Below are 26,409 nucleotides of genomic sequence, written 5' to 3'. Positions count from 1 at the left end.
ACCTTTTTTTTTTTTTAAATTGCAGTGTGCATGAGCCCTTACTGTGCAAGCTGAGATGCTGACTGGTCAGTTCCACGTACACATCAACCAGGCACAGGATGATCACAAGACTGGTCATGTAACGAAGCAAGATGCCCCACTTTGATGCATTGGCTAAGCCTTCACTCTTCTTCGGCACATTTTTTTCAATGAATGCCAACACAAGGACCTGTAAAAATTAAGGTACTGTATGTGAATGGGAGCAGTTCACACTGGTGCTGATCATGTGGTGATATGCGATGGTGGGAAAAAAAAGTAGAGCAACCTCTCCTTTTTTTCAACACAATGAAACACATGGCGATGCATGTCAGCACATTGCACATCAATGCAGAAGACAAAACAGCAGGCCAGGACTCTGCCGTGCCAAAGGCCCTTTGCATGTTCCAGGAAGTGAGGAGAAAAGTGCATGTTAAAATGCAAAAAACAGCCCTGATCCGATTAGGGGTCCCTCACCGGCTTTCCTGGCTCCTCCTCTTCAGCGGGTGCCCCCATAAGAAGCGGCTTCCTATGGGGCACTCGTGCGGGCTCATTTCCGAGCCACCTTGTCTGCGTCTATTGACACAGACTGGTCAGCTTTGCCCTGCCTTCAGCTCCCTCATCGCAGAATTTGATCGACAACAGAGGGAGCCAATGGCTCCTGCGGCTATTAATCTGTGCAGCGAGACGGGACAGAGTCGGGAGAGCTGCTGCTCTCATGTACATTGCTGGATCGGGATCAGGCTCAGGTAAGTATAAGGGGGGTGAGGGGGAACATATGTGGCACAAAAGGTTTTTTACCTTAATGCATAACGGGAAAAAAAAACCCCTAAGGCTTTACAACCACTTTCAAGAAATGAACAGTAAATTTAAGAAAACCCACAGCTTTAGTCTTTTCACCTTTATACAGTAAAAAATAAAAAATGCAGTGGTTATTAAATATTTAACAAAAAAAGGTTAAAAAAAGAATGATATAACGTTTATTTGGGTACAGTGTTGAATGACAATTGCGCGGTCATGCAACGCTGTACCCAAACAACATTTTTACAAATTTTTTTGGAGACAGATTGAGTTCTCTCTTGGTGGTATTTAATCGCCACTGGGCTTTAAATTTCTTGCTAAACAGATGAAAAAGGACTGAAAATTTTTGGGAAAAAAAAAAGTTTCTTAATTTTGGTTATAAAATTTTGCAAATAAGTTTTCTCCTTCACTGATGAGGCAGCACTGATGGGCGGCACCAACTGGCATCACTGATGGGCAGCACTGGTGGGCATCACTGATGGGTCTGGGACCTGGCACCCTGGGGCACGCACGAGCGACTTGTTCTGAAGGACGTCCTATGACGTCCAGTCAGAATGGGAGAGCCACAGCCCAGCCGTCATTTTGCTATAAGCTTGGCGAGAAGGTGGCAAAGGTTTCAATTATGTCTCCTCTTTCCCTTCTTTCCTCCAGACTTCAGAAAAATAAAGGCCTGGTACTGAATGGGTATATACAGGCTGGTACTGGCTATACAACCTGCTGTGACCAATATAAACCAAAATTCAACTTTCATTATTCTGACTATTTTGCTGAAATTGAAAGATCTTTATTCTGTACATAGCTCTTTCCCTAATTTAATAAGCCACCATCAATATTTGCATGAAATTGCCAGGGAGCAGCTGTTGAAAATGACTCCAGATAAACATAAGCCTTACAACACAGATTTTTTAAAGAGTTTTTTAATTTTTTTTTTTTTTTTTTTTACACGGTCTTCTAGACATCTCAGGTCTGTGCATTAATAATTCAGCATCTAACCGTTCGATTGCAGAATACAACAGGAAGATAAGAAACACCAAACACCATCTAACCTTTGCTCACTGTCAGCAAGCACTAACAGAGAAGTCCTGAATCAAAATCTATGGAAACTATTCCAGCTGGTATTGATGCTTTTTCTAACGGAAAAGCTGTATATGATTTTAAAATAGAAATATTTTTACTTTATTTACTAAAATATACACAATTTTTGTTTTACATTTTTTCCTTGCGAACAGAGAAGTGGCGATACAGTATGTAGTTTAGATCCTGACATCTGCATAACTATGTGCCCATTTTCACCCCCTTGCATCATTCTGTTCACATGTTTTTTTTTCTTCCCTTCACTACAAAAATCTAAATTTCATATGCATAAATGATTTACCGCACGTTTGTGCATGTTCTGGTGCAAAAAAAAAAAAATTGCATGAAAGCGCTGAAACTGAATGCAATGGTGTGAAGTAGGGCGATAAGAAAATATTTTACCTGGAATAGGGATAGTCAGACGCTTAGCGCAGGTTTTACGCGCTGACCCATCCTTGAGAACGGACATACCCTCCTAGATGGACCTGAGGCCCCCAACCATGTGGTTACGGAGGGGTCAATTAATGTCATACATACGTACTTTCTCCTCCATTTTAGAGATCCTAGATGACCCATCAGACTTTGACGAGCTACTCTTATAACCGGACCCACCAACACACGTAGTATCACTGTTATATTCCCTACTACTGAACGTATTTGCCCCTGACCTTCCAACATACACGCAGAAATGGGAAACAGACTTACAACACTCCATCTCCCCTGCTGATTGGCAAAAAAGCTTTATTCTGACGCATAGGATTTCCTTGGCAACTAAGACTCAAGAAACAGGGTTTAAGCTATTAACGAAGTGGTACAGATGCCCAGCGACTATCCAACGGTTTAACCCTTCTTTGTCAGATACTTGTTGGCGATGCCTATCCTCTAGAGGGACAATGCTCCATATTTGGTGAGATTGCCCCCCAATTAGGAAACTTTGGCAAAAAGTCTTTGATCTATATGGCAGGCTGATGGCGACCTCAATTAAGCCCACACCAGAGATGGCCCTACTATCTATGCTCCCAGGACCCCTCAAGTCGATTAAAAAAGATACATTGCACCACTTTCTGGCCGCAGATAGGACAGTGATTTCCTGACATTGGAGAACAGCGGTTGTACCTTCCTTGGGCGATTGGGCTGTTGAGGTGGATCAGATAAGAGATCTGGAGCGCCTGTTGCCGCAGGAAGCGGGGAAGGAGGAACAGTTCTCCACCACCTGGACCTCGTGGTCAATGTTTCGATACTCCGATGACTTTACTGTATGGGTCGGGGATGCCCCATCCTCATCCACCGGCTATCCATGCTGGAGTGACCTTCACCTTCTTTACCATCCCTTATTTCTTTGCACGCTATCATTCTCTTCTCTCTCTTAGCTTACTTCTCTCTATGTTTTGAACCAATCACTCAAGCATATGATTAAAGGCCATATACCCAGAATAGCTCAATGAATTAAATATCTATTATAAGTAAATAAAAGATCCCTATAGCCAGGGGCGTTGCTAGGTCTACAAAAGATCTGGGGCTAGAGCTCATAGCAGCGCAGTAAAGAAAGTCGTACGCTTGGGCGGGCATATACATGTATATAATATATGTGTGTGTGTGTGTGTGTCTATATATCCCCAGAAAGCCTCCCCCTTGCATCAGGGTCCCCAGAGAACCCCCTTTCATTAGGGTCCCCAGAGAGCCTCCCCCTTAAATCAGGGTCCCCAGAGAGCCCCCCCACTTACATCAGGGTCCCCAGAGAGCCTCCCCTCCCCTTGGGGACCCCTGCAGAGACTCGGGGCTATGGGCCCCAGATTCGGGGCTATAGCCCCAAAAGCCACCCGCTAGCGACGCCACTGCCTACAGCATATCAGCCTGAATAGGAGGATCCTCATGAAAATATCAACATGTGAAACCTTAAGGGTAGATATATGTTGGATCCCACACGCATGTTATTCTTCTCTTATATCGAAGGCTTTTATATACAAAGTGATATTTTATTGTTCACCAGAGACTATACGTCAAATTGTCTCCACCTGTACATATATAGTAAAGGTTCACCTCATACTATGTGCAAAGTATATGTAATATTATATTGTAAAGAGCTTTCTTCCTCTGTTATACTTTTATCTTGAAATAAACTAAGATTGAAAAGAAAACATTTTACTGTACGTGCATTTTAAAATGCACCCGATGGCATCTGGTGTGAGTAAGTAAATAACTATTGAAATGTATTTCTTGTTTTAGTAATTTAGTTTAAATTCTACAGTCTGCCGTTTGCCGCCATCACAGTGCCCCTCTCTGTATAAGGCACAATGCCATTTCATCTGGAGGACTTGTTTGTAAATTAACACATGTGATCATTCTGATTGGCTGTCTCAGCGATCACATGATCAGGATTCGGAATCAGAGTGGGTCCTGTCAGGCTGGGTTCACACTGGTGGGAACACAGGCATTGCATGTGATTCACGCTGCATTGCTGTGCAGATCACATGCGATGTCTGTGTGATGCAAATTTAGCCAGTTTTTATGGCTGAATTTGCATCGCATTTGTACCAAAATGGTACAGGACCCTTTGTTTTGGTCTGCACTGGAATCGGATTGTTCACATCTATGTGATCCGATTCCTGTACCTTTCAGTTTGCACTGCGATCTGATCTGGGGGTGTCATTAACTTTACATTGACACCAGCAGCGGTTGGCAGATGTCAGTGTGAACCGTGTGCAATTTAGGTGCGATGCGGGAACCCGCACAGGATTTGCAGGGTTTCATGCATCGCACCAGTGTGAACCCAGCCTTAGTCAAGACAGAGGGGCTTATTTACAAAAGGCAAATCCACTTTGCACTGCAAGTGCAGTCGCTGTAGATCTGAGGGGGGCATGCAAGGAAAATAAAACAGCATTTTAGCTTGCACATGATTGGATGATAAAATCAGCAGAGCTTCCCCTCATTTCAGATCTTCCCTTCAGATCTACAGCGACTGCACTTCCAAGTGCACTTGTAGTGTAAAGTGGATTTGCCTTTCGTAAATAACCCCCAGAGAGCTGTCGGTGATGGCTTATTTACTAAAACTAAAAAGAGTGCAAAATCTGGTCCAGCTGTGCACTGTAGACAATTAGCTTCTAACTTCAGCTTGTTCAATGAAGCTTTGACAAAAAAACCTAGAAGCTGATTGGTTCCTAAGCAGAACTGCACCAGATTTTGCACTCTCCAGTTTTAGTAAATCAACCCCATTGTCAGAACTAGGAACCCACCCTGCTTCTTGCTCCGAATACCAAAATAAAACATTGATTTTCTTTCTCCCAGCACCTTTGCATAATGCTGGGGCCAAAGATGATTTTTTTTTTTTTTTTAAATCAGCCAGCACGCTGATAAAAAATAACAACGGATTCCCCCATTTACACCATCGTGAAGGATGGAGGTATCCTCCCCAATGCCCTACATGTATTCTGATAGCAGGGACACCTCCACTGTCAGAATATACTGATCAGTGCTGCAGCAAATTGGCTATATGTATGCACTGAGTGAATGAGAATTTTCCAACATTCCTGTTTGGAGACAAAAACAATCATTAGATTATGGAACTGAAGCCAATTAAAATCTAATATAACACAGTGCTTTAAGTTCTTGGAAAGGCAAGTTATCATTTTTTTTTTATAAATAAATAGGTAAGTGTGTTGGCATACACAATCCATATCTGTAATTGTGAAAAAAACACTGTTTTACCTTAATCAGTAATTTAATGTGCAGGTCACGTGATGGCTTTCCCTTGCTTAGCAGATCTCGGACCTGCGGGTGGGCGTTTCTAAATTGGGAGGCATGTACGTCATTGCCGGAGCTGATGTATGCTGCTGAGCATCAGCATTTCCAAGAATATAAAACACATAAACCTACACGGTGGCATAAGGTCACTTCCCCCAATGGCTCCTGCTCCTGTGTGAACCAATGAGGAGAGAGACCCTGGAGAGCCTCTGCTCTCATGCACATCTCTTGATCCAAATGGGGCTCACATAAGAGGCTTGCTATTGGAAGCACTCAGCAGGGGTAGAAGCCAGGACCTCTGGCGGGAGACGCAAAAAGAAGGAAGAGATTTATGGCTGCTCTGTGCAAAACCACTGCACAGAACAGGTAAGCATGACATGTTTGTTATTTAACCTCTTGCCGCCCGTCCACCATCAAATGACGGAGGGACGGTGTGGCTCTCTCTTTCTGGGTGGATGTCATATGATGGCACCCAGAACGGCAGCTCTTGCAGGGGCGCGCAGCGCGGCAATCACGGCCACGTTTCTAGGACATGGCGCAACCCCAATCTCCGTAAAGAGCTGATCACGCGGCTCTTTACCATGTGATTGGCGGTGTCCAATCACAGCTGGTCACATGTAAACATGGAAGTTCCGGTGATTGGCTCGCCTCACACTGACAGAGTGTGTAGCGAGGAGAGCCAATCAGTGGCATCTCCTCGCAGGGAACACCCGGACATGTAATCAGGGCACTGATCATCAGTGCCCTGATTACATCCACCAATCAGTGCCCATCAGTGATGCCAGTCACGGCTGCCTTTCAGTGTCCATCAGTGCCTGCTCACCAGTGCCGCTCACCAGTGCTGCCCATCCGTGCCGCCTATCAGTGCCATTTATCAGTGCCCATCAGTGCAGCATACTAGTGCCTCCTTATCAGTGCCCATATGTGCCACCACATCAGTGCCACCTCATCAGCGCCCATCAGTGAAGGAGAAAAATTACTTATTTACAAAATGTACTAACAGAAACTAAGAAAAACTTTTTTTTTTCAAAATTTTTGTGCAATTTTTGTAAAAAGTAAAAAAAAACAGCAGTGATTAAATACCACCAAAAGAAACCTCTATTTGTGTGAAGAAAATTATAAAAATGAATTTGGGTGCAGTGTTGCATGGCCACGCAATTATTCAAAGTGCGGCAGCGCTGAAAGCTGAAAATTGGCCTGGGCAGGAAGGGGGTGAAAGTGCCCAGTAGGCCAGTGGTTAAAAAGAGAAAAAAAAAAATCATGCCTTTAGAATCACTAACAGCCCTGTGCCAGATTTGTGTCTTCTCTGCACAGTTCATGTTGGGTTTAGAGTAGGACAGAAAGGCGGCAGTCACATCTGCATGTTCCAGGGGCGCATGAAAAAACATGAGCCGTGCTTGCGGTGGCATTGTCAATGGCACCCCGAATATAGCTAGCAGCCATGTGACAAAATGATCAGTAAAAAAAAAAGCTCAAAGCTCAACTCTGAAAAAGGTCCTGGGAGCTTCTTTTGTCGCACGTACGGCAGCCCATTAAAAAGACTCAACATGGCGGTGTGAATGGGGCCTAAGAGCTGCAGTAGAGTAGAATGGGGCCTAAGAGCTGCAGTAGAGTAGAATGGGGCCTATGGGGTGCAGTAGAGTAGAATGGGGCCTAAGAGCTGCAGTAGAGTAGAATGGGGCCTAAGGGGTGCAGTAGAGTAGAATGGGGCCTAAGAGCTGCAGTAGAGTAGAATGGGGCCTAAGGGGTGCAGTAGAGTAGAATGGGGCCTAAGGGCTGCAGTAGAGTAGAATAGGGCATTAAGAGGCTGGCTCAGTCCAGCCTATATCTTTGATTATATGCGCTGGGATCAAACTGTAAGTGCTGCTGATCCAGACTGCCTGAACCAATCTGCGTGAGGACAGCTACTGTTAAAAAAAACACAATAAATGTCACCCAAATACCATTCAATTCAAACACTGTCAATTTTACAGAACATCTACATATTTGTGAATGTGAATATTATACCTTTTGTACACACCAACCTGTATTTCAGGAAATGAGCTCACTGTTTTTATGTAGTATTTTTGTCTAGGAACGTGTTCTGCTGCTTAAACAGCTCAACTAACATGAAGAATCAAGCAGGATATTATAAAAAAAAAAAACAACTAGGTGTCCAGTCTACAGATGAGAAAACTACAAGGAAAGCTTGTTTTTATATAGGTTGGCCTGATCCTACTTGGGAGATTGTGTTATCAGGGGATTTAGGTTGCATTCACACCTTCGCAACCCGTTGCTTTTTTGTGCGTTTGTTGCACAACAGTACAGGGCAGCCCATTTAATTTAATTGAGTTTTTTGCTCATTTCCAGGAACAAGGTGTAAATGTGACCTCAGCCTGTTATGAACAATTACCTATAACCAGGGATTTTTTTCCTGAGAGAACAGGTGCAGGTACACCCCCTACCCACCTCCCAGTACCACCCCTTTTAGGGAAAAAAAAGAGAGCAAAGTATAATTTTGTGTACTCAATAATTTGAATGGAATATGTTCATAACAAGAAAATAAGTAAAATAGCCCCTCCTCAGCAACAAAGGATCCCCCATAAAAAAAAGCCCCCCCATCAACAATAGATCTTCCAACAGCCAGCATTAATAGACAATCCAGCTGCGAGCAACAATCTCTCTCCCCCAGCAACAATAAATCCACACCAGGAACAGACAGACCCACAGCAACAATAGATCTTCCAGCAGCCAGCAACAATATACCCCTCCCTCAACAGTATATTGTTCCCAGCAACGATTTACCCCAAAGTAACATAAGACACCCCCCTCCTGCAATAATAGACCTTACCTCAACAATAGATCCCCCCAGTGACAATAGATCCCCCAGCAGCTAGCATCAATGGACACTCCAGCATACCGCAGCACCCCTTGCCATTATATAGATTTAGTGTTGGAGGTGCCAGAACTGCATTCTCCACATTCCCACCGAACAAAAGCCCTGCCTTTAACGTAAAACGAAAGCACCTTAATCAATCATGTTTAGATGAGGCTTAGAGTGTTTGCTAGCATGGGCAGTAGAAAGGCTTTTACAGGTATGCCTTGCTTGTAAATGTTTAGTTAAGGACTGGTTCACATTTTTTTATTCACGTTTTACCGTGCAGAGAGCCCTCAGTGTGAGTTCATAGTGACTCTTCATCCATGTCTCCACATAGCACTGCAGTGAGGTGTGTTGGGCTGCAGTGCGTTGACATGCAGTACTATCCAGTGCGCTGCAGAAAAATACTCATATGCTGCATTTTTCTGAACTGCACCGCACACCAATGTAGTGGTATGAATGGGACACATAGAAAACAATTGTTTTCTATATTCCCCTAGTGGTGATCTGGATGTATACAGTATGGAAAAACACAGGTCACCGCACAACTGAACAAGCCTTCAGGGTGGCTCCAAAGTTATAATAAAGCAACTATGTATAAATATATTAATTTGCACTCTGATGGTAAAAGCAAGGCAGTTGTCCTTTCATGGCAAAGCGCACGCACTGTCACTACTATAAGTACACAATGGGGTTTATTTACTAAAGCTGTTAAGTGCAAAATCAGGCTCACTTCTGCATAGAAACCAATGAGCTTCCAGGTTTTATTACAAAAGCTTATTTGAACAAGCTGGGGTTAGAAGCTCATTGGTTTCTATGCAGAAGTGAGCCTGATTTTGCACTTTTCAGCTTTAGTAAATAAACCCCATTGTGTATTTAAAAGTGGGGTATGCCTGTAAGTGGCATGGAGAGAAGACATTCACTATCTGAAGAAATCAGGCCAATCTGTGGACTTTAAATAATTGGAAATATCAGAGTTCACTAGCTGTTGCTCCAGAACTTATTTTAAATGTACATATAGTGGGTTAGAGCTCTTTTCACACTGGGGTGGTGCAGGCGCCGGCGGTAAAACGGCGCCATCTTTAGCGCCGCTTTACTGTCGTTTTAGCGGCGGTATTCGGCCGCTAGCGGGGCGGTTTTACCCCCTGCTAGCGGCCGAGAAAGGGTTAAAACCACCGCAAAACGCTGTTACAGTGGCGCTTTGCCGGCGGTATAGCCACGTTACCCTATTCATTTCAATGGGCAGGAGCGGTATACACACCGCTCCTTCACCGCTCCAAAGATGCGGCTTGCAGGACTTTTTTTTACTGTTCTGCCAGCGCACCGCTCCAATGTGAAAGCCCTCGGGCTTTCACACTGGAGTGTGTGGGGCGGCTCTTTCAGGGCGCTTTGCAGGCGCTATTTTTAGCGCTGTAGCGCTTGCAGAGAGCCCCAGTGTGAAAGGGGTCTTATGGTTAAAACCCATCCCATTAGAAAGATTTCGGTTTACTTCCTGTTCTAAAATTTCAAAGTGGAAGAAAATACCCTCTTAGATAGTTCTCCTGTTCTAATGTCAACTGAAGAGATTTCATTTCCAATCACTTTCTCTTCCAGTGACAATGGTTCCCAGGAAAAACTTAGAGCGTGAATCTCTTAATGGGAAACACAGGTAGCAGCCAGACAGGGTTTATAACACCACTATAACAAGAAGTAAAATATATGTGGGAGAAAATAAAGATTCCTTCCGCTACCTTTTTGAGCCAGTAAAGGGGGTCTTTTGATCCCCTTACCTGTTCAAATGGAATAAAAATGAAAAAAAAAAAGTTATTAGAGCGATTGTAAACCTCAGACATTGAACAAAGCATATCCCCTCTGTAGTGCGTACTTGTCTCAAGAGCACCAAGTGTCATTTCTGTCTGCTGCCCCATTCCTCTGCTATCAGCATGGGTCACTTCTGAAAAGTTTTCCTGACACCAAGAGAAAAAAGGTGACAAGGTGATTGACAGCCTCAGCTCCGTTCCTGTGTGCTGTGTGGTGGAAGGTGTGTCCCTTCTCTCCAACCTCTTTTTTTGATAGCTCAGACAAGGTTTAAAATTCTGGACTTTGGACAGATGTAAAGAAGAGAAGACTGCAGATAAACAGGTACAACTTATGCACAGTAGTAGTATTTGTTTAATCACTGTGTATCACCTGAGGCCAGTCACATCATTTGGTATATGTAAGGATTTACAAAAAAAATTTTAAAAATTTGAACTTGCAACCATGCCCCCAGATCTAAGTCTTCCCCATCCCACTGCAGCTCTTGTGGTTTCTGTTAAGTAAATTTAGTGGATATCCCATCAGACTGTGGGAAAAAAAAAAACAAGATCCCTTATTTCGATAAGGAAATGTAATAATCAGATTCCTTTTAAAATGTGGTTTCCAGCTGAAAAGAACGAATGGGGTTTAACCCTAGACTGTGTCTTATTTCCTCCTCCTCTAGAATAGAAAGAAGGCTGAGACACTTGAAGGTCGTGATATATTTTTGTTGAGACCGATCACAGCTAATTTGGCTCTGTAGGCTCTATTTTTTACATGAGGATGACCGGATGCAGTAGGAGAAAGTCAAAAAAGCCCTATGAACTTTTTTCATTTTTTTTTTCTGTTATTGAATAGGTAAACTATGATGGGATTTTGTTCTAAATATCGTTTTTTTTTTTTTTGTTAATTTCAATATGCATTGTAGGGATCAGATAAAGGGAGCCAAGGGACGACTTACTCGTTTTTCTATGATAAAGGAAATACCTGCCCCAAGTTGCATATAATCTCCATATTTCCAAACCTTGACCTTGGACACATAAGAGACATGAAACGACTACAAGTAGGACCACGGTTATTCTTAGGGTCCCCAATTCTTTTCTAGGACTCCTTTCTCCTGCAGCAAAGGTCCAATACTGACACTATTAAAGGCTAAAATAGTACACTGCCCTCATTAGGTGGAAGCCTCCGGCTACCAAAACCAGCACTAGGTGGAAATTCCCTGATCTGTCAGTAACTTGTCCTACCTGAAGGTCTCGTCACATAGTTGGAGTTCATCTCTCAGACCGTCTCGCTCTGACTTTTGGAGAAGTTGAGCAAAAACAAGGAAAGAAGTAAAAAGTGACAATTCCAACTTCCTGCTGTAGGTTTTCTTGGATTTCAGATGTGTGGAGGCTGTGCCTTACATTCTGCCTGGGTCCGCTCGGTACAGCAAACAATGAACACTCCTCCCTGCCAGTGGAAAGACTGTACTTCCTCCTCCAGCCAGATCTCACTGCACAATGACACTTTGACTGCTCCGAGATGTTTATTGCTGCTTAAAGATCAACAAACACACAAACAATTCTTTTCCCAGGCCAAATGTGGCTCATGTGCACTATAAGTCCCAGCATGCATGCCTTCAGTTTTCTGTGGTCTAGTTGATAGTTATTCAGATGTGTTTATGGTGGCTATACACCAGCAGTTTTTGTACAAAACTGTCCAGTATAAATGTTAAATAGAACATCTAAAGGCCTCTTTCACATGGGACGTATATAATCATACGCCCCATAGAGGGTCATGTTTACCCGTACAGATGTTCCTCGTATCCCCATGCAGACAGTCCCATTGCTGTCAATTGGGACCCAAAGGCCGCACAAAAACAGTTGCTGCTTCCAATCTGACATCTGTACAGGTGCGGGGATGTTCAGGCCATACATGTGCAAGGGTGTTTCTGCGCCCCAACTGACAGCAAATGGCACTGCCTGCATTGGAATGCCCAGAACACCTGTGGATCTCCATGCGGGTAAAACACAGCCATCCACTGGTTTTGTATGCCCCATGTGAACGAGGCCCAACACAATAAAACATTAAATATTGAGAAATTAAAAAGTATATTTAGGCATACCTTATTTAGTTTTGGATACAGTGGGGAAGGATAAGAGTCAGTTTTTTTTTTGCTATCTGGGGGATCCCTTTAAAACCGAACACATATTAAGTACATAGGTTCTATGGCTGAGTAAGGTGGTAATTAAACTAACTTAGTGCCTGATGTGCATTAAATTAGCCTCAGAACCTGTACAACTAACCACTTGCCTACCGGGCACTTTTACCTCCTTCCTGCCCAGGCTAATTTTCAGCTTTTAGCACTGTCACATTTTGAATGACAATTGTGCAGTCATGCAACACTGTTCCCATATGACATTTTTATCATTTTTCACACAAACTGAGCTTTCTTTTGGTTGTATTTAATCACCACTGGGTTTAAAAACGAAAAACAAAACCACTAAGTTCATAGTTTGTTATAACATTTTGCAAACAGGTAATTTTTCTTCTTCGCTGATGAGGCTGCACTGATGGACACTGATTAGCAGCACTGGTGGGCACTGTTGGGACGGCACTGATAAATCAGGACACTGATAATTAGTACCCCGATGATCAGTGTACATGTCCCTTTTACACAAGCCAGCTATCGACTCTCCTCTCACTGACAGAGTGATGAAAGGAATGTCGATAAACGGCTTGTGTATACATCATGATCAGCTGTGATTGGACACAGCTGTTCACACGATCATAGCGCACACAGCGGGCACGATCACGGGAAGATGTCAAATGACGCCCTCCCAGAACTGTCTGGCTGTGCTGTAGCTGTCATTCGGCGATTGTGTGGTTGGCATGTGGTTAATATGTGTTCGGTTTGAAAGGGCTGAGGTGGCAACCCTAGCTCCATTACAAAGATATCCAGAGTGACAACAGTTAGGGCAAGTTTCCACTTGCTTTAAAATGTGGCTTTGAACACACTTTTTTAAAGCACTCTGAATGCCAGTCAAAGCCCCTGCAGTGGAGCAACTAGGAGACAGCACATGTGGTGTGCAACATGGGAACGTTATAGTAGAAGGCAACCAGGACTGGAGAGTGAAGACTGAGCAGAGCTGGGGAAATGGGGCAGGAGAAACTAGCAAAGTCACACGTGGTGCGCAGAGTGAGAGCAATATAGCGGGAGGTGAGGGAACAAAGAGGAGGACCAGCAAACCAAAAAATCAGCAGAGCTGGGGGTTACTAATGAGTGGGGGATGAGCAGAGCTGGGGGCTACCACTGGGCAGGGGATCAGCAGAACTGGGGGTTACTATTGAGTGGGGCATCAGCAGAGCTGGGGGTACTATTGAGTAGGAGATCTGCTGATGGAAGGTACAAAAAGATGGAGATCTGCTGAACGAGGGTTCCAATGGAGCTGGGGATCTGCTGAACAGGGACACTAATGAGCTGGGGATCTGCTAAGTGTAGGTACTACTGAGCTGGGGTTCTACTGGCCCCCTTCAATTCAGATTGAAAAGCAACACACACACACACACAGGGCATTTGCCAAGCTTGATAAAAACTTCAAAAAAGCATCATCGAAGCACCACAGAAGCATCAAAAACACATTAAAAAAGAATGTTGAAGGAGTAGGCGCTTTAATGTGTGTTAAAGTCGAAGCATATGTAAATGAGCCCTTTGAGAGTGACAATAGTTCCAGACAAAGTATGCCAGGCTATCCATCATCAACTTTTTACAGCTGTCTGCGTCACTGTTGCATATTTACCATCACTTCCTATATGTTGAATATTAGGTAGGAGAAATCTAGAGCCCTAGAAAGGAGTACAACTGAAACTAGTCTGGACATACACATTAATAAAAAGAACCAGCCCTTCAAAAGTCATATTGTTTTGTTGAGACTAGTAGCAGCTGATTCGCTCATGTGGTCTTTTTTTCAGGCTGTATTTTTGTAATGATTTAGTCATTTGGGAATAACCAACTATGCGGTCAAATGTCTTTGCTTGACGAATGCTGTCATTAGGTTTAAGACTGATCCCTTGACATACTAAAAAAATACTGTTTTTTGACCAATGCACCTGTAATTTTGATAGGAATAGGCCCTCTTATGGACTTCTAATGATCTCTAATGAAAACAAAAAGCAGGCGTTTGGGAGAGGGCAGCAGGGTGAGCTGAGCTGCCATAACCGCTGAGAGAGGGAAGTACCATAGTGTGAGCTGCTTAGTTACTGATGGGAAAAGGGAGCAGACAGAGCTGAGCTGCAGTGTCACTGCAAGGAGAGGTCAGCAGGGTGAGCTGAGCTGCAGAGTCACTGCAAGGAGAGGTCAGCAGGATGAGCTGAGCTGCAGAGTCACTGCAAGCAGAGGGCAGCAGGGGGGTGAGCTGCTGAGTCACTGCAAGGAGAGGGCAGCAGGGGGGTGAGCTGAGCTGCTGAGTCACTGCAAGGAGATGGCAGCAGGGTGAGCTGAGCTGCAGAGTCACTGCAAGGAGAGGGCAGCAGGGTGAGCTGAGCTGCAGAGTCATTGCTGAGAGGGGGGAGCAAGGCGAGCTGAACTTCTATATCATTTAGTGGCGGAACTTTCACGGTCGCAGCAGTCGCACTTGCAACTGGGCCCTACCGTTCTGCCGCTGTGGAGGGGCCCCAAGACCCGGAATCTTCCCCCTGCACCTCTGGCTGTCCATTTAGAATCCAGTGGGGGGAGGTGGGAGGCAACTATCAGCAGCTCTATGGTGCCCGTGGGCGGCGGGATCTCCCTGGGGCTAGTAGTTCTCTTCCAGAGTGTCAGTGTATGCAGTGGAGAGGGGAGGGACCTCTGACCCAAGCATGTATTAGTTTCACTCTGCAGTGTACAAGTGAGTTGCTCTGCTTGTACACTCTTGCCGATACATGCCCGGGTCAGAGGCCCCTCCCCTCTCCACTGTATACACTCGGGAAGAGAACCACTAGCCCCAGAGAGATCCCGTCGCCCGTGGACACCACAGAGCTGCCGATCGCTGCCTCCCACCTCCCCCCAGGTTGGGGGTACAGAGATGTGCTGGGGGTTGGAGGTGCACAGGCAGCAGAGACCAGCCAGGTACAGGGGAACCTCTGAAAGGGAGGGGGGTGGCTGTCTGGGGACCCTTATGTAAGGAAGGGGCCCTCTGGGGACCCCGATGTAAGGGGGGGCCCTCTGGGGACCCTGATGTAAGGGGGGGCCCTCTGGGGACCCTGATGTAATGATAATTTATAATATCTACACACACACACACACACACACACACACACACACACACTATATATATACATATACATACATACATACATACATACATAAACACACACGCACACACATGTACAGTGGGGATGAAAAGACCCCCTTAAATTTTTCACTCTTTGTTATATTGCAGCCATTTGCTAAAATCATTTAAGTTCATTGTTTTCCTCATTAATGTACACACAGCACCCCATATTGACAGAAAACCACAGAATTGTTGACATTTTTGCAGATTTATTAAAAAAGAAAAACTGAAATATCACATGGACCTAAGTATTCAGACCCTTTGCTGTGACACTCATATTTAAAATCGGGTGCTGTTCATTTCTTCTGATCATCCTTGAGATGGTTCTACACCTTCATTTGAGTCCAGCTGTGTTTGATTATATTGATTGGACCTGATTAGGAAAGCCACACACCTGTCTATATAAGGCTTTACAGCTCACAGTGCATGTCAGAGCAAATGAAAATCATGAGGTCAAAAGGAACTGCCTGAAAAGCTCAGAGACAGAATTGTGGCAAGGCACAGATCTGGCCAAGGTTACAAAAAAAATTTCTCCTGCACTTAAGGTTCCCAAGAGCACAGTGGCCTCCATAATCCTTAAATGGAAGATGTTTGGGACGACCAGAACCCTTCCTAGAGCTGGTCGCCCTGCCAAACTGAGCTATTGGGGGAGAAGAGCCTTGGTGAGAGAGGTAAAGAAGAACCCAAAGATCACTGTGGCTGAGCTCCAGAGATGCAGTCGGGAGATGGGAGAAAGTTGTAGAAAGTCAACCATCACTGCAGCCCTCCACGAGTCGGGGCTTTATGGCAGAGTGGCCCGACGGAAGCCTCTCCTCAGTGCAAGACACGTGAAAGCCTGCATGGAGTTTGCTAAAAAAAAAAACACCTGAAGGACTCCAAGATGGTGAGAAATAAGATTCTCTTGTGTGATGAGACCAAGATAGAACTTTTTGGCCTTAATTCTAAGCAGTATGTGTGGAGAAAAACAGGCACTGCTCATCACCTATCCAATACAGTCCCAACAGTGAAGCATGGTGGTGGCAGCATCATGCTGTGGGGGTGTTTTTCAGCTGCAGGGACATGACGACTGGTTGCAATCGAGGGAAAGATGAATGCGGCCAAGTACAGGGATATCCTGCACGAAAACCTTCTCCAGAGTGCTCAGGACCTCAGACTGGGCCAAAGGTTTACCTTCCAACAAGACAATGACCCTAAGCACACAGCTAAAATAACAAAGGAGTAGCTTCACAACAACTCCGTGACTGTTCTTGAATGGCCCAGCCAGAGCCCTGACTTAAACCCAATTGAGCATCTCTGGAGAGACCTAAAAATGGCTGTCCACCAACGTTTACCATCCAACCTGACAGAACTGGAGAGGATCTGCAAGGCGGAATGGCAGAGGATCCCCAAATCCAGGTGTGAAAAACGTGTTGCATCTTTCCCAAAAAGACTCATGGCTGTATTAGATCAAAAGAGTGCTTCTACTAAATACTGAGCAAATGGTCTCAATACTTAGGACCATGTGATATTTCAGTTTTTCTTTTTTAATAAATCTGCAAAAATGTCAACAATTCTGTGTTTTTCTGTCAGTATGGGGTGCTGTGTGTACATTAATGAGGAAAAAAATGAACTTAAATGATTTTAGCAAATGGCTGCAATATAACAAAGAGTGAAAAATTTAAGGGAGTCTGAATACTTTCTGTCCCAACCGTATATTATATACATGTGTATAGCCGCCCAAGTGTATGACTTTACTTCGCTGCTAAGGGCGCTAGCCCGAGATCTATGGTAGACCCAGCAACGCCCTGGTGGGGGCCCTTCATGGTTTCTTGCACCGGGGCCCTAAAGATTCTAGTTACGCCTCTGATATCATTGCTGGGGAAGCTGCTAAGAGAAGAACTTCTGTGTTTCTGCTGTGAATGTTGAGATGTAGAACTCCACAGTGTCTGTGGATACAAAGGTCAAAGAGGCCCTGTTTTAAAGCACATATACAGATTAAGCATTTGTATATACTTGAAAGATCTTTAGTCTACTCAAAGTTTTACTTTAAACCTAGAATTTTCTGGTTAATGATAGGCAATCTAATATGGCTCACCTGCAATTTTGATTTTTTTTTTCAGTATGTGTATCGCCCCTTCACACCCCTACCCCTATACTTACCCAAGCCTGGCTCTCCTGGGTGACATGGACAATTCCTATTGGCTGTCCAGTGATGAGGTCCTCTTAGGCTCCAGAGCAATGATGTCAAAAAAAGATGTGGGCACAGACTGCTGCACTAGATCCACTCACAGCTGCACCACCAGGCAAGGGGAAATGAGTGGTGAACTTAGGTGGGTATACATCTTCTTCAGAAGTTAGTTTTAATTTAAATGCGATGAATGTGTAAGAGAGGTTGGGGTGGAGAGATGGAGGAGAGGTGTTATTTGTCTAGGGATAGGCTCTAAAACTGGATACCGAACCCGGAAGCAGACGGACGACCTGTGACGTCATGCACGCTCCACATGCGCTCCACGCCGGCCCCTAGTCTCTTCCTGATGGCCACAGAAGGAGCTCCCGGCTGGTAATCCACCTTCTGCAGACCAGCATCTCTGCAGCGTCACCACCACAGGATCAGAGGGAACACCGAGGACCACATACCTATACAGATGAGCCTTTTATATGTTTTTATCCTGTAAATGTGTTTTTACCTGGTGTCATTAAACATCATTTGTTAATACTACACTCAGGTGGCGCTTCCTTCTCTACCCTTCTCCCACAGTACACATAACATGGGAATGCAATTATTTTACTAAATAAATGCTAAATATCTTTTCTCATCAGGAGTATATAGCAGTCTTATGACTTCTGAAGGATGAGAGAAGACAGGATCAAACAGCCTTTTTACACAATGTGGAGGATTAACCCCTTAGGTTCCACAGTGAGTATAGCAAGAATGCTTTACTGCATATACAGTCTGATTTTACTGCTGTGGAACTTTAAACAGTTTTTTAATGATATGAATAATGCAATTATACTTTAAAAACTGTGCTCAAAAGGCAGCTTGCAGTAGAAGTGACACTCTCCTATTCTATGTCCTGCTCCTTAGAGCTGCAAAAGAGTGAAGATTTATGTCCCCCGGCATAACCTGTACATCCAATATTTCCCAGGGGCACTATATGCCCAAATCACTCCCTATATGTTGTGGATATATTCACTGGCTCATACATCACTAGTTTGTCCTGTTTAACTTCAGTGCCCTCTTGCTAGTCTGTTTCTGAAGTAAGAATTTTGCCCTGTTAACCACCCAAGCTTTATTACCTCCTGAGTGATAATTGAAATCCACCCACACCCCACCCCTATCAGTATAAATATAAGCTTCTTTGGGGGAAAGCATTTGCAGGGGGCACACATTTGCAACTGGGGCTCTTTCTCAAAGTGGGCCCTTTCCATAAGTGGCAGCACTTCTGGCCCTTTCCATAAGTGGCAGCACTTCTGGCCCTTTCCATAAGTGGCAGCACTTCTGGCCCTTTCCATAAGTGGCAGCACTTCTGGCCCTTTCCATAAGTGGCAGCACTTCTGGCTATTTCTGTAAGGGCCCTTTCACACTGGGGCGGGGGCGTTGGCGGTAAAGCGCCGCTATTGTAAGCGGCGCTTTACCGTCGGTATGCGGCCGCTAGCGGGGGTGGTTTTACCCCCCTGCTAGCGGCCGAGAAAGGGTTAAAACCACCGCAAAGCGCCTCTGCAGAGGCGCTTTGCCAGGGGTATAGCCGCGCCGTCCCATTGATTTCAATGGGCAGGAGTGGTAAAGGAGCGGTATACACTCCGCTCCTTCACTGCTCCGAAGATGCTGCTGGCAGGACTTTTTTTACCGTCCTGCCAGCGCATCGCTCCAGTGTGAAAGCCCTCGGGGCTTTCACACTGGAATTAAATCAGCGGCTGTTTCGGGTCGGTTTGCAGGCGCTATTATTAGCGTAATAGCGCCTGCAAACCGCCCCAGTGTGAAAGGACCCTAAGTGGGAGCACTTTGACTCTGCACTTCAGCGAATGCACAAAGCAAAGGGACACAAGAAAAAACTTTGAAAAACACCACACAGACATCAGGTGACATTGTTTACCACTTTAGCTCTTTCTCCTTGTAACATGCATTCTCTACCACTCCTTTTGACAGCTCTGTCCTCTATCCTAAAACTATCTCTCCTTCACCCCTCTTCTCCCCCCTACAGTATATATATATATACACACACACACACACACACATATATATACACAGTGGGGACAGAAAGTATTCAGACCCCCTTAAATTTTTCACTCTTTGTTAGATTGCAGCCATTTGCTAAAATCATTTAAGTTCATTTTTTTCCTCATTAATGTACACACAGCACCCCATATTGACAGAAAAACACAAATTGTTGACATTTTTGCAGATTTATTAAAAAAGAAAAACTGAAATATATCACATGGTCCTAAGTATTCAGACCCTTTGCTCAGTATTTTGTAGAAGCACCCTTTTGATCTAATACAGCCATGAGTCTTTTTGGGAAAGATACAAGTTTTTCACACCTGGATTTGGGGATCCTCTGCCATTCCTCCTTGCAGATCCTCTCCAGTTCTGTCAGGTTGGATGGTAAACGCTGGTGGACAGCTATTTTTAGGTCTCTCCAGAGATGCTCAATTGGGTTTAAGTCAGGGCTCTGGCTGAGCCATTCAAGAACAGTCACAGTTTTGTTGTGAAGCCACTCCTTCGTTATTTTAGCTGTGTGCTTAGGGTCATTGTCTTGTTGGAAGGTAAACCTTCGGCCCAGTCTGAGGTCCTGAGTACTCTGGAGAAGGTTTTCGCCCAGGATATCCCTGTACTTGGCCGCATTCATCTTTCCCTCGTTTGCAACCAGTCGTCATGTCCCTGCAGCTGAAAAACACCCCCACAGCATGATGCTGCCACCACCATGCTTCACTGTTGGGACTGTATCGGACAGGTGATGAGCAGTGCCTGTTTTTCTCCACACATACCGCTTAGAATTAAGGCCAAAAAGTTCTATCTTGGTCTCATCAGACCAGAGAATCTTATTTCTCACCATCTTGGAGTCCTTCAGGTGTTTTTTTTAGCAAACTCCATGTGGGCTTTCATGTGTCTTGCACTGAGGAGAGGCATCCGTCGGGCCACTCTGCCATAAAGCCCCAACTGGTGGAGGGCTGCAGTGATGGTTGACTTTCTACAACTTTCTCCCATCTCCTGACTGCATCTCTGGAGCTCAGCCACAGTGATCTTTGGGTTCTTCTTTACCTCCCTCACCAAGGCTCTTCTCCCCCGAGAGCTCAGTTTGGCCGGATGGCCAGCTCTAGGAAGGGTTCTGGTCGTCCCAAACGTCTTCCATTTAAGGATTATGGAGGCCACTGTGCTCTTAGGAACCATAAGTCCAGCAGAAATTTTTTTGTAACCTTAGCCAGATCTGTGCCTTGCCACAATTTTGTCTCTGAGCTCCTCGGGCAGTTCCTTTGACCTCACGATTCTCATTTGCTCTGACATGCACTGTGAGCTGTAAGGTCTTATATAGACAGGTGTGTGGCTTTCCTAATCAAGTCCAATCAGTATAATCAAACACAGCTGGACTCAAATGAAGGTGTAGAACCATCTCAAGGATGATCAGAAGAAATTGACAGCACTGGAGTTAAATATATGAGTGTCACAGCAAAGGGTCTGAATACTTAGGACCACGTGCCAGTTTTTCTTTAATAAATCTGCAAAAATGTCAACAATTCTGTGTTTTTTTGTGAATTGATTATGGGGTGCTGTGTTGTACAGTACGATTACAATACAATTACAGTACAATTACAATACAATACAGGAGGAATCAGAGGGCCCTGCTCGTTAGAGCTTACAATCTAGGAATATAACAAAGAGTGAAACATTTAGGGGGTCTGAATACTTTGTCCCCACTGTGTGTGTGTATATATATATATACACATACATACATACATACATACACACACACACACACACACACACACACATATACATATACATATATATATATATATATATATATATATATATATATATATATATATATATATATATATATATATATATATATATATACACACACACACACTTCTTTCCTCTCCTTATTACTGCACTCACCAACTCCTGCTAATTCTAAAACCACACACTAAAAATCTCCAAGACCCTGGGGCATGTCCCTTCATATAAATCCCACTCCCATATTACATCACCCTCCTGCTTCTCCAAACCTCTGGAGATACATCCCCAAACCCCGGGCCTCCATCATTTAACTGTACCCCATGCACCCATCACACTGCACCCTCTGGCAGCAGCCGCAATCAACACAATTTAGTTCCCATTGCTATTCTTCCCATGACCATTCTCGTGTGCCCTTTGGAACTCCTGCTCTGTCTGCAACAAACTCACCTCTCTCCATGACCTCTTTATCGCCAACTCATTTAACATACTCGCCATTACCGAAACCTGGCTCCACGAATCAGACACTGCGTCTTCTGCTGCCCTATCCCATGGTGGTCTTCCCTGGACTCACTCCCCCAGATCCAGTGGATGTAAGGGAGGAGGTGTCGGAGGTATCCTTCTAGCCCCACATAGCACCTTTCAGGTACTTCATCCACCTCCCTCTCTGTCACTCTCCTCTTTCGAAGCACACTGTATTCGTTATTTCACTCCAATTTCTCTAAGGATAGCTATGATCTACAGGCCCCCTGGACCAGTATCAAACTTTCTTGAGGACTTCTCTGCCTGGCTACCCTACTTTCTTTACTCCGAAATCCCCACAATCATTCTTGGGGACTTCAACATCCCTATTAATACTAACACTTCTGCCCCTTCCAAACTTCTCAGCCTAACCTCCTCCTTTGACCTGAAAGCAGTGGATACATGCTCCTACTCACTCCGAAGGCAATACCTTTGACCTTGTTTTTTTTCCTCACCTTTGCACTCCATGCAACCTCTCTAACTATCCATTCCCTCTCTCTAATCACCACCTTATTAGTTTCACTCTCTCCCTCTCCTCCACCTCCTCTCCCTCCAACCGCCTAAAAGTTACCCGCAGAAACCTACGTCACCTCAACTCTTCTCTACTCTATCGACAACCTCTACGACAAAATCTCACCCCTATCCTGCACCAACCTAGCCACTTCTGTCTACAATGCTTCACTTCTAGCCTCACTGGACTCACTGGCCCCCCTCACTACACACAGAATCAGGCACCGACCCTTTAACCTTGGCAAACAGATGATACGAGAAGTCTGAAAAAACTTTAAACTTCGTGCTCATGAGCGCCTGTGGCGTAAGACTAAGTCTCAGAGTGATTTCAACCAATATAAATCTGCCCTCCAAAAATACCCCCCAACTCACTCACTGCCCAGGAGATAGCCAATCATTTCAAACAGAAGATTGATACAATTGGCGCGGAGATCTCTACTATTCCGATACCCTCCACGCTTTATACTTCATGCCCACAGGAACAATCATTACTTTCCTCTTTCAACCCCACCACTATAGACGAGGTTGCTAAACTACTTGCTAATGTCCACCTTACCACCTGCCCTCTGGATCCTGTTGCCTCACAAATGCTACGTTCACCCTCTGGCTCTATGCTACACTCTCTAACCCACATCTTCAATCTCTCCCACTCTTCTGGCATCTTCCCCAACTCTCTAAAACATGCACTTGTCAGACCCATTCTTAAAAAGCACTCACTGGACCCTTCCAACCTTAACAACCTACGCCCCATCTCCTTGCTTCCCTTCTTATCCAAACTCCTTGAACGTCTGGTCTACAACCAACTGAGCGACCACCTTGTTGATAATTGCCTTCTTGATCCCCTTCAGTCTGGATTTCGTCCTCAACACTCCACAGAAACTGCTCTCCTAAAATTAACAACCGATCTACTAACGGCCAAAACCAATCAACACTATTCTGTACTCCTATTCCTGGACCCCTCTGCTGCCTTTGATACGGTTGACCACCCCCTCCTCCTCAAAATACTCCACGCCTTTGGTCTCCGTGACTGTACTCTTCGCTGGTTCTCTTCCTACTTATCCAACCGCACCTTTAGCGTTTCTTACAACTCTACTTCCTCCTCTCCTCTTCCTTTCTCTGTTGGGGTACCCCAAGGTATATATACCTATACCACCTCTACGCTGACGACACCCAAATCTATTTCTCTACCCCTCAGCTCACTCACTCGGTCTCCTCAAGTATCACTAATTTACTATCAGATATATCAGTCTGGATGTCACACCACTTCCTCAAACTCAATCAATCCAAAACCAAACTTATTTTTCCTCCCCCATATGCCCCTTGCCCTGATCTCTCTGTCAAAATCGATGGCACAACTATAAGCCCATCCCCACATGCCAAGGTTCTAGGTGTAGTCCTGGACTGACCGCTCCTTCAAGCAACACATCCAATCAGTGTTCAAATCCTGCCGCCTCAACCTCCGCAACATCTCCAAAATACACCCCTTTCTAACCAACGAAACAACAAAGCTCTTAATTCACTCGCTGGTCATCTCCCGCCTCAACTACTGCAACTCCCTTCTCATTGGCTTACCTCTACATAGTCTATCACCTCTTCAATCCATCATGAATGTTGCTGCCAGACTCATCCACCTTACCAATCGCTCTGTGTCTGCCACTCCTCTGTCAATTCCTCCACTGGCTTCCGCTTGGCCAAAGAATTAAATTCAGAATACTAACAACTACGTACAAAGCCATCCACAATTTCACCCTCAGCTACATCACTAGACTAGTCTCTAAATACCAACCTACTTGTTCTCTTCGTTCCGTTTTTTTGTTTTTTTTTTTTTGAGCGACCTAGTCACCTTAGGGTAATTATTGTGAATCCTACATTTCTGAAACTGTCAAGAAAGCATTCTACAGTAAAACCTTGGTTTGAGAGCGTTATGCAAGACAAGCAAAATTTTTTAATACATATTGACTTGATATACAAGTGATGTGTTGATATACAAGTAGCATCATGTCATAACGGACTACAAAAGAGAAGAGAGGTGCCTCTAAGTGTAGCAATACAGTTTCATTTAATGAAGGTACAACATTTAGCAACCCACACGGTTGACGATTAAAACAGGCACATCTAAGTATGCAGGCATCCGGGGTAAAGCTCTCCACATAGACCATCCTCCACACCACCATCAATGTCATCCCTTCCACGCTGCGCTCCACGAGTGATTCAAGCCTTGCTTTCAGATTGCTCTACTGCAGGGTAGTCTTCCCGGTCATTATTGCAGACTGATAGCGGTGAGAGCCGGCGGTGCGGGGGATTATCTATGTGGACAGCTTTACCCCGGATGCCTGCATACTTAGATGTACCTCTTTTAATTATCAACCACGTGAGTTGGTAATTGTTGTACCTTCATTAAATGTAACCATATTGCTACACTTAGAGGCGGCTCACTTCTCTTTTATAGTCTGTAGAACTTCTGCTGGATTTTGCTTCTAATCCCCTTGTGGAGGCTTCCATTTGTGAATGGACATTTTATGGTTACACAACCTTTTACATTGCTATAATCTTTTTATATGGACTATAAACTGAAGGACTTATGAATAAATGGTTGTGGAACAAATCATTTGAGTTTCTATCAGTTCTTATGGTGAAATTGATATGTGATATACAAGTGCTTTGGATTAAAAGCATGCTTCCGGAACGAATTATGCTTGCAATCCAAGTTTTACTGTATTTCTCATAAGAGTGTCACTATGTAACTTATAGGAAACAGACCTCGGTCTCACAGGTTAATTATTCGAATTGCATAAGGCCATGGCCTTGGAATGTCACCTGACAAAAGTCAACAGGAGAGGAATGCGGAATTGCAGGGGACAACTTTGCTGTGATCCAGAAGCAATCTGAGATGGGTGCCAGAAAAAATTAACAGTTTACAGCAATGCTGAATCCACATATCGCTCATTAATTAGAAGCATCCAAATCAATCCCTAATACCAGAGTAAAGAAAGTCTCGGTCTACATAGTTGTGGATCTGAATATCTTCCAGGCAAGCAGAATTTTCAGAACAAAAAATCCAAAATGACAGCTAGAATGTTTAGTTCAAAAGAAAAGGATTCCAAAATATATAAAAATCTTCACAGGAAAAAACAAGCACTGTATTAGGGTCTTTCCCTTCCACCTGCCTCCTTCATAAGGTTTTATTGATTATGGAACTAGATTAAACTGACACATGAACGCAGCAAAGAGTATGCAGTAGCCTTCCAAACTGTCCCTTCATGGCTATTGGCAGTAGGTTCTATCTTCACACATTTCTATTGGCCCATCACAAAGATGGTCAGCCTCACTAACCAGTAGCAATGTGCAGGAGGTAGGCAGGGACTTGTCAGAACAGCCCGATATTTTGGCCATGAGGTCTAGGAGATTGCTGAGGAATATGCCCCCTGGGTGACTGCCCTTTATACAAGTAGCAGTTTGTCACCTTTCCCACCAGTGTGTAGGCAGGTGCATTCTATATTCTTCACTGCAGGTGGCGCTTAACCGCAGTGGCAGTGCAGAGGGAGTCAAGAGGAACACATTACCTCTATGGTTTCCTGGGTCACTGATTGGTTGCCAATGGCCCACGTGACACTGGTGCAGTGGTGGCCCATGCATTGTGGGCGCATAGGTGCCGCCCCCCTAACACCTCCACCGGTCTCCCTATTCATGTGCCTGACCCCTTTCAGGACGCCGGACACATGAAATACTATGGCGCGGATAGGCAGGGGGTGTGTATCCTGAAGCACGTGATTAGAGCCAGAGGCTCTAATAGGCTTCAAAACAGGGTGGGATCGGGCGCAGAGCACTGCATCCTGATCCCACCCTGTTGTGTGACATAACAAATGAATTTTCGCTATTTTCAT

The 26,409-nt window shown here is 44.6% G+C and overlaps 1 protein-coding gene across 9 annotated transcripts in view; it reads right to left on the bottom strand.

The window, feature by feature from the left end:
- FGD4 (FYVE, RhoGEF and PH domain containing 4) overlaps positions 1–26,409 on the bottom strand; it is a 308,743-nt gene that overhangs the window by 91,771 nt on the left and 190,563 nt on the right. The window contains exon 1 of one of the 9 annotated variants that reach the window (XM_073621880.1): positions 11,512–11,756. The exons of the other annotated variants lie outside the window; for them this stretch is intronic. Coding sequence (XP_073477981.1) covers positions 11,512–11,542 — 31 coding nt within the window. The 5' untranslated portion in view covers positions 11,543–11,756. Of the gene's footprint in view, positions 1–11,511; positions 11,757–26,409 lie in introns of those variants that run through there. 9 annotated transcript variants of the gene reach the window in all.

This window comes from Aquarana catesbeiana, linkage group LG03 (genome assembly GCF_042186555.1).
Source record: "Aquarana catesbeiana isolate 2022-GZ linkage group LG03, ASM4218655v1, whole genome shotgun sequence".
NCBI classification, from domain to species: Eukaryota; Metazoa; Chordata; class Amphibia; order Anura; family Ranidae; genus Aquarana; species Aquarana catesbeiana.
The sequence above is the reverse complement of the archived record's forward strand: the minus strand, read 5'-3'. Positions and strand labels throughout refer to the sequence as shown.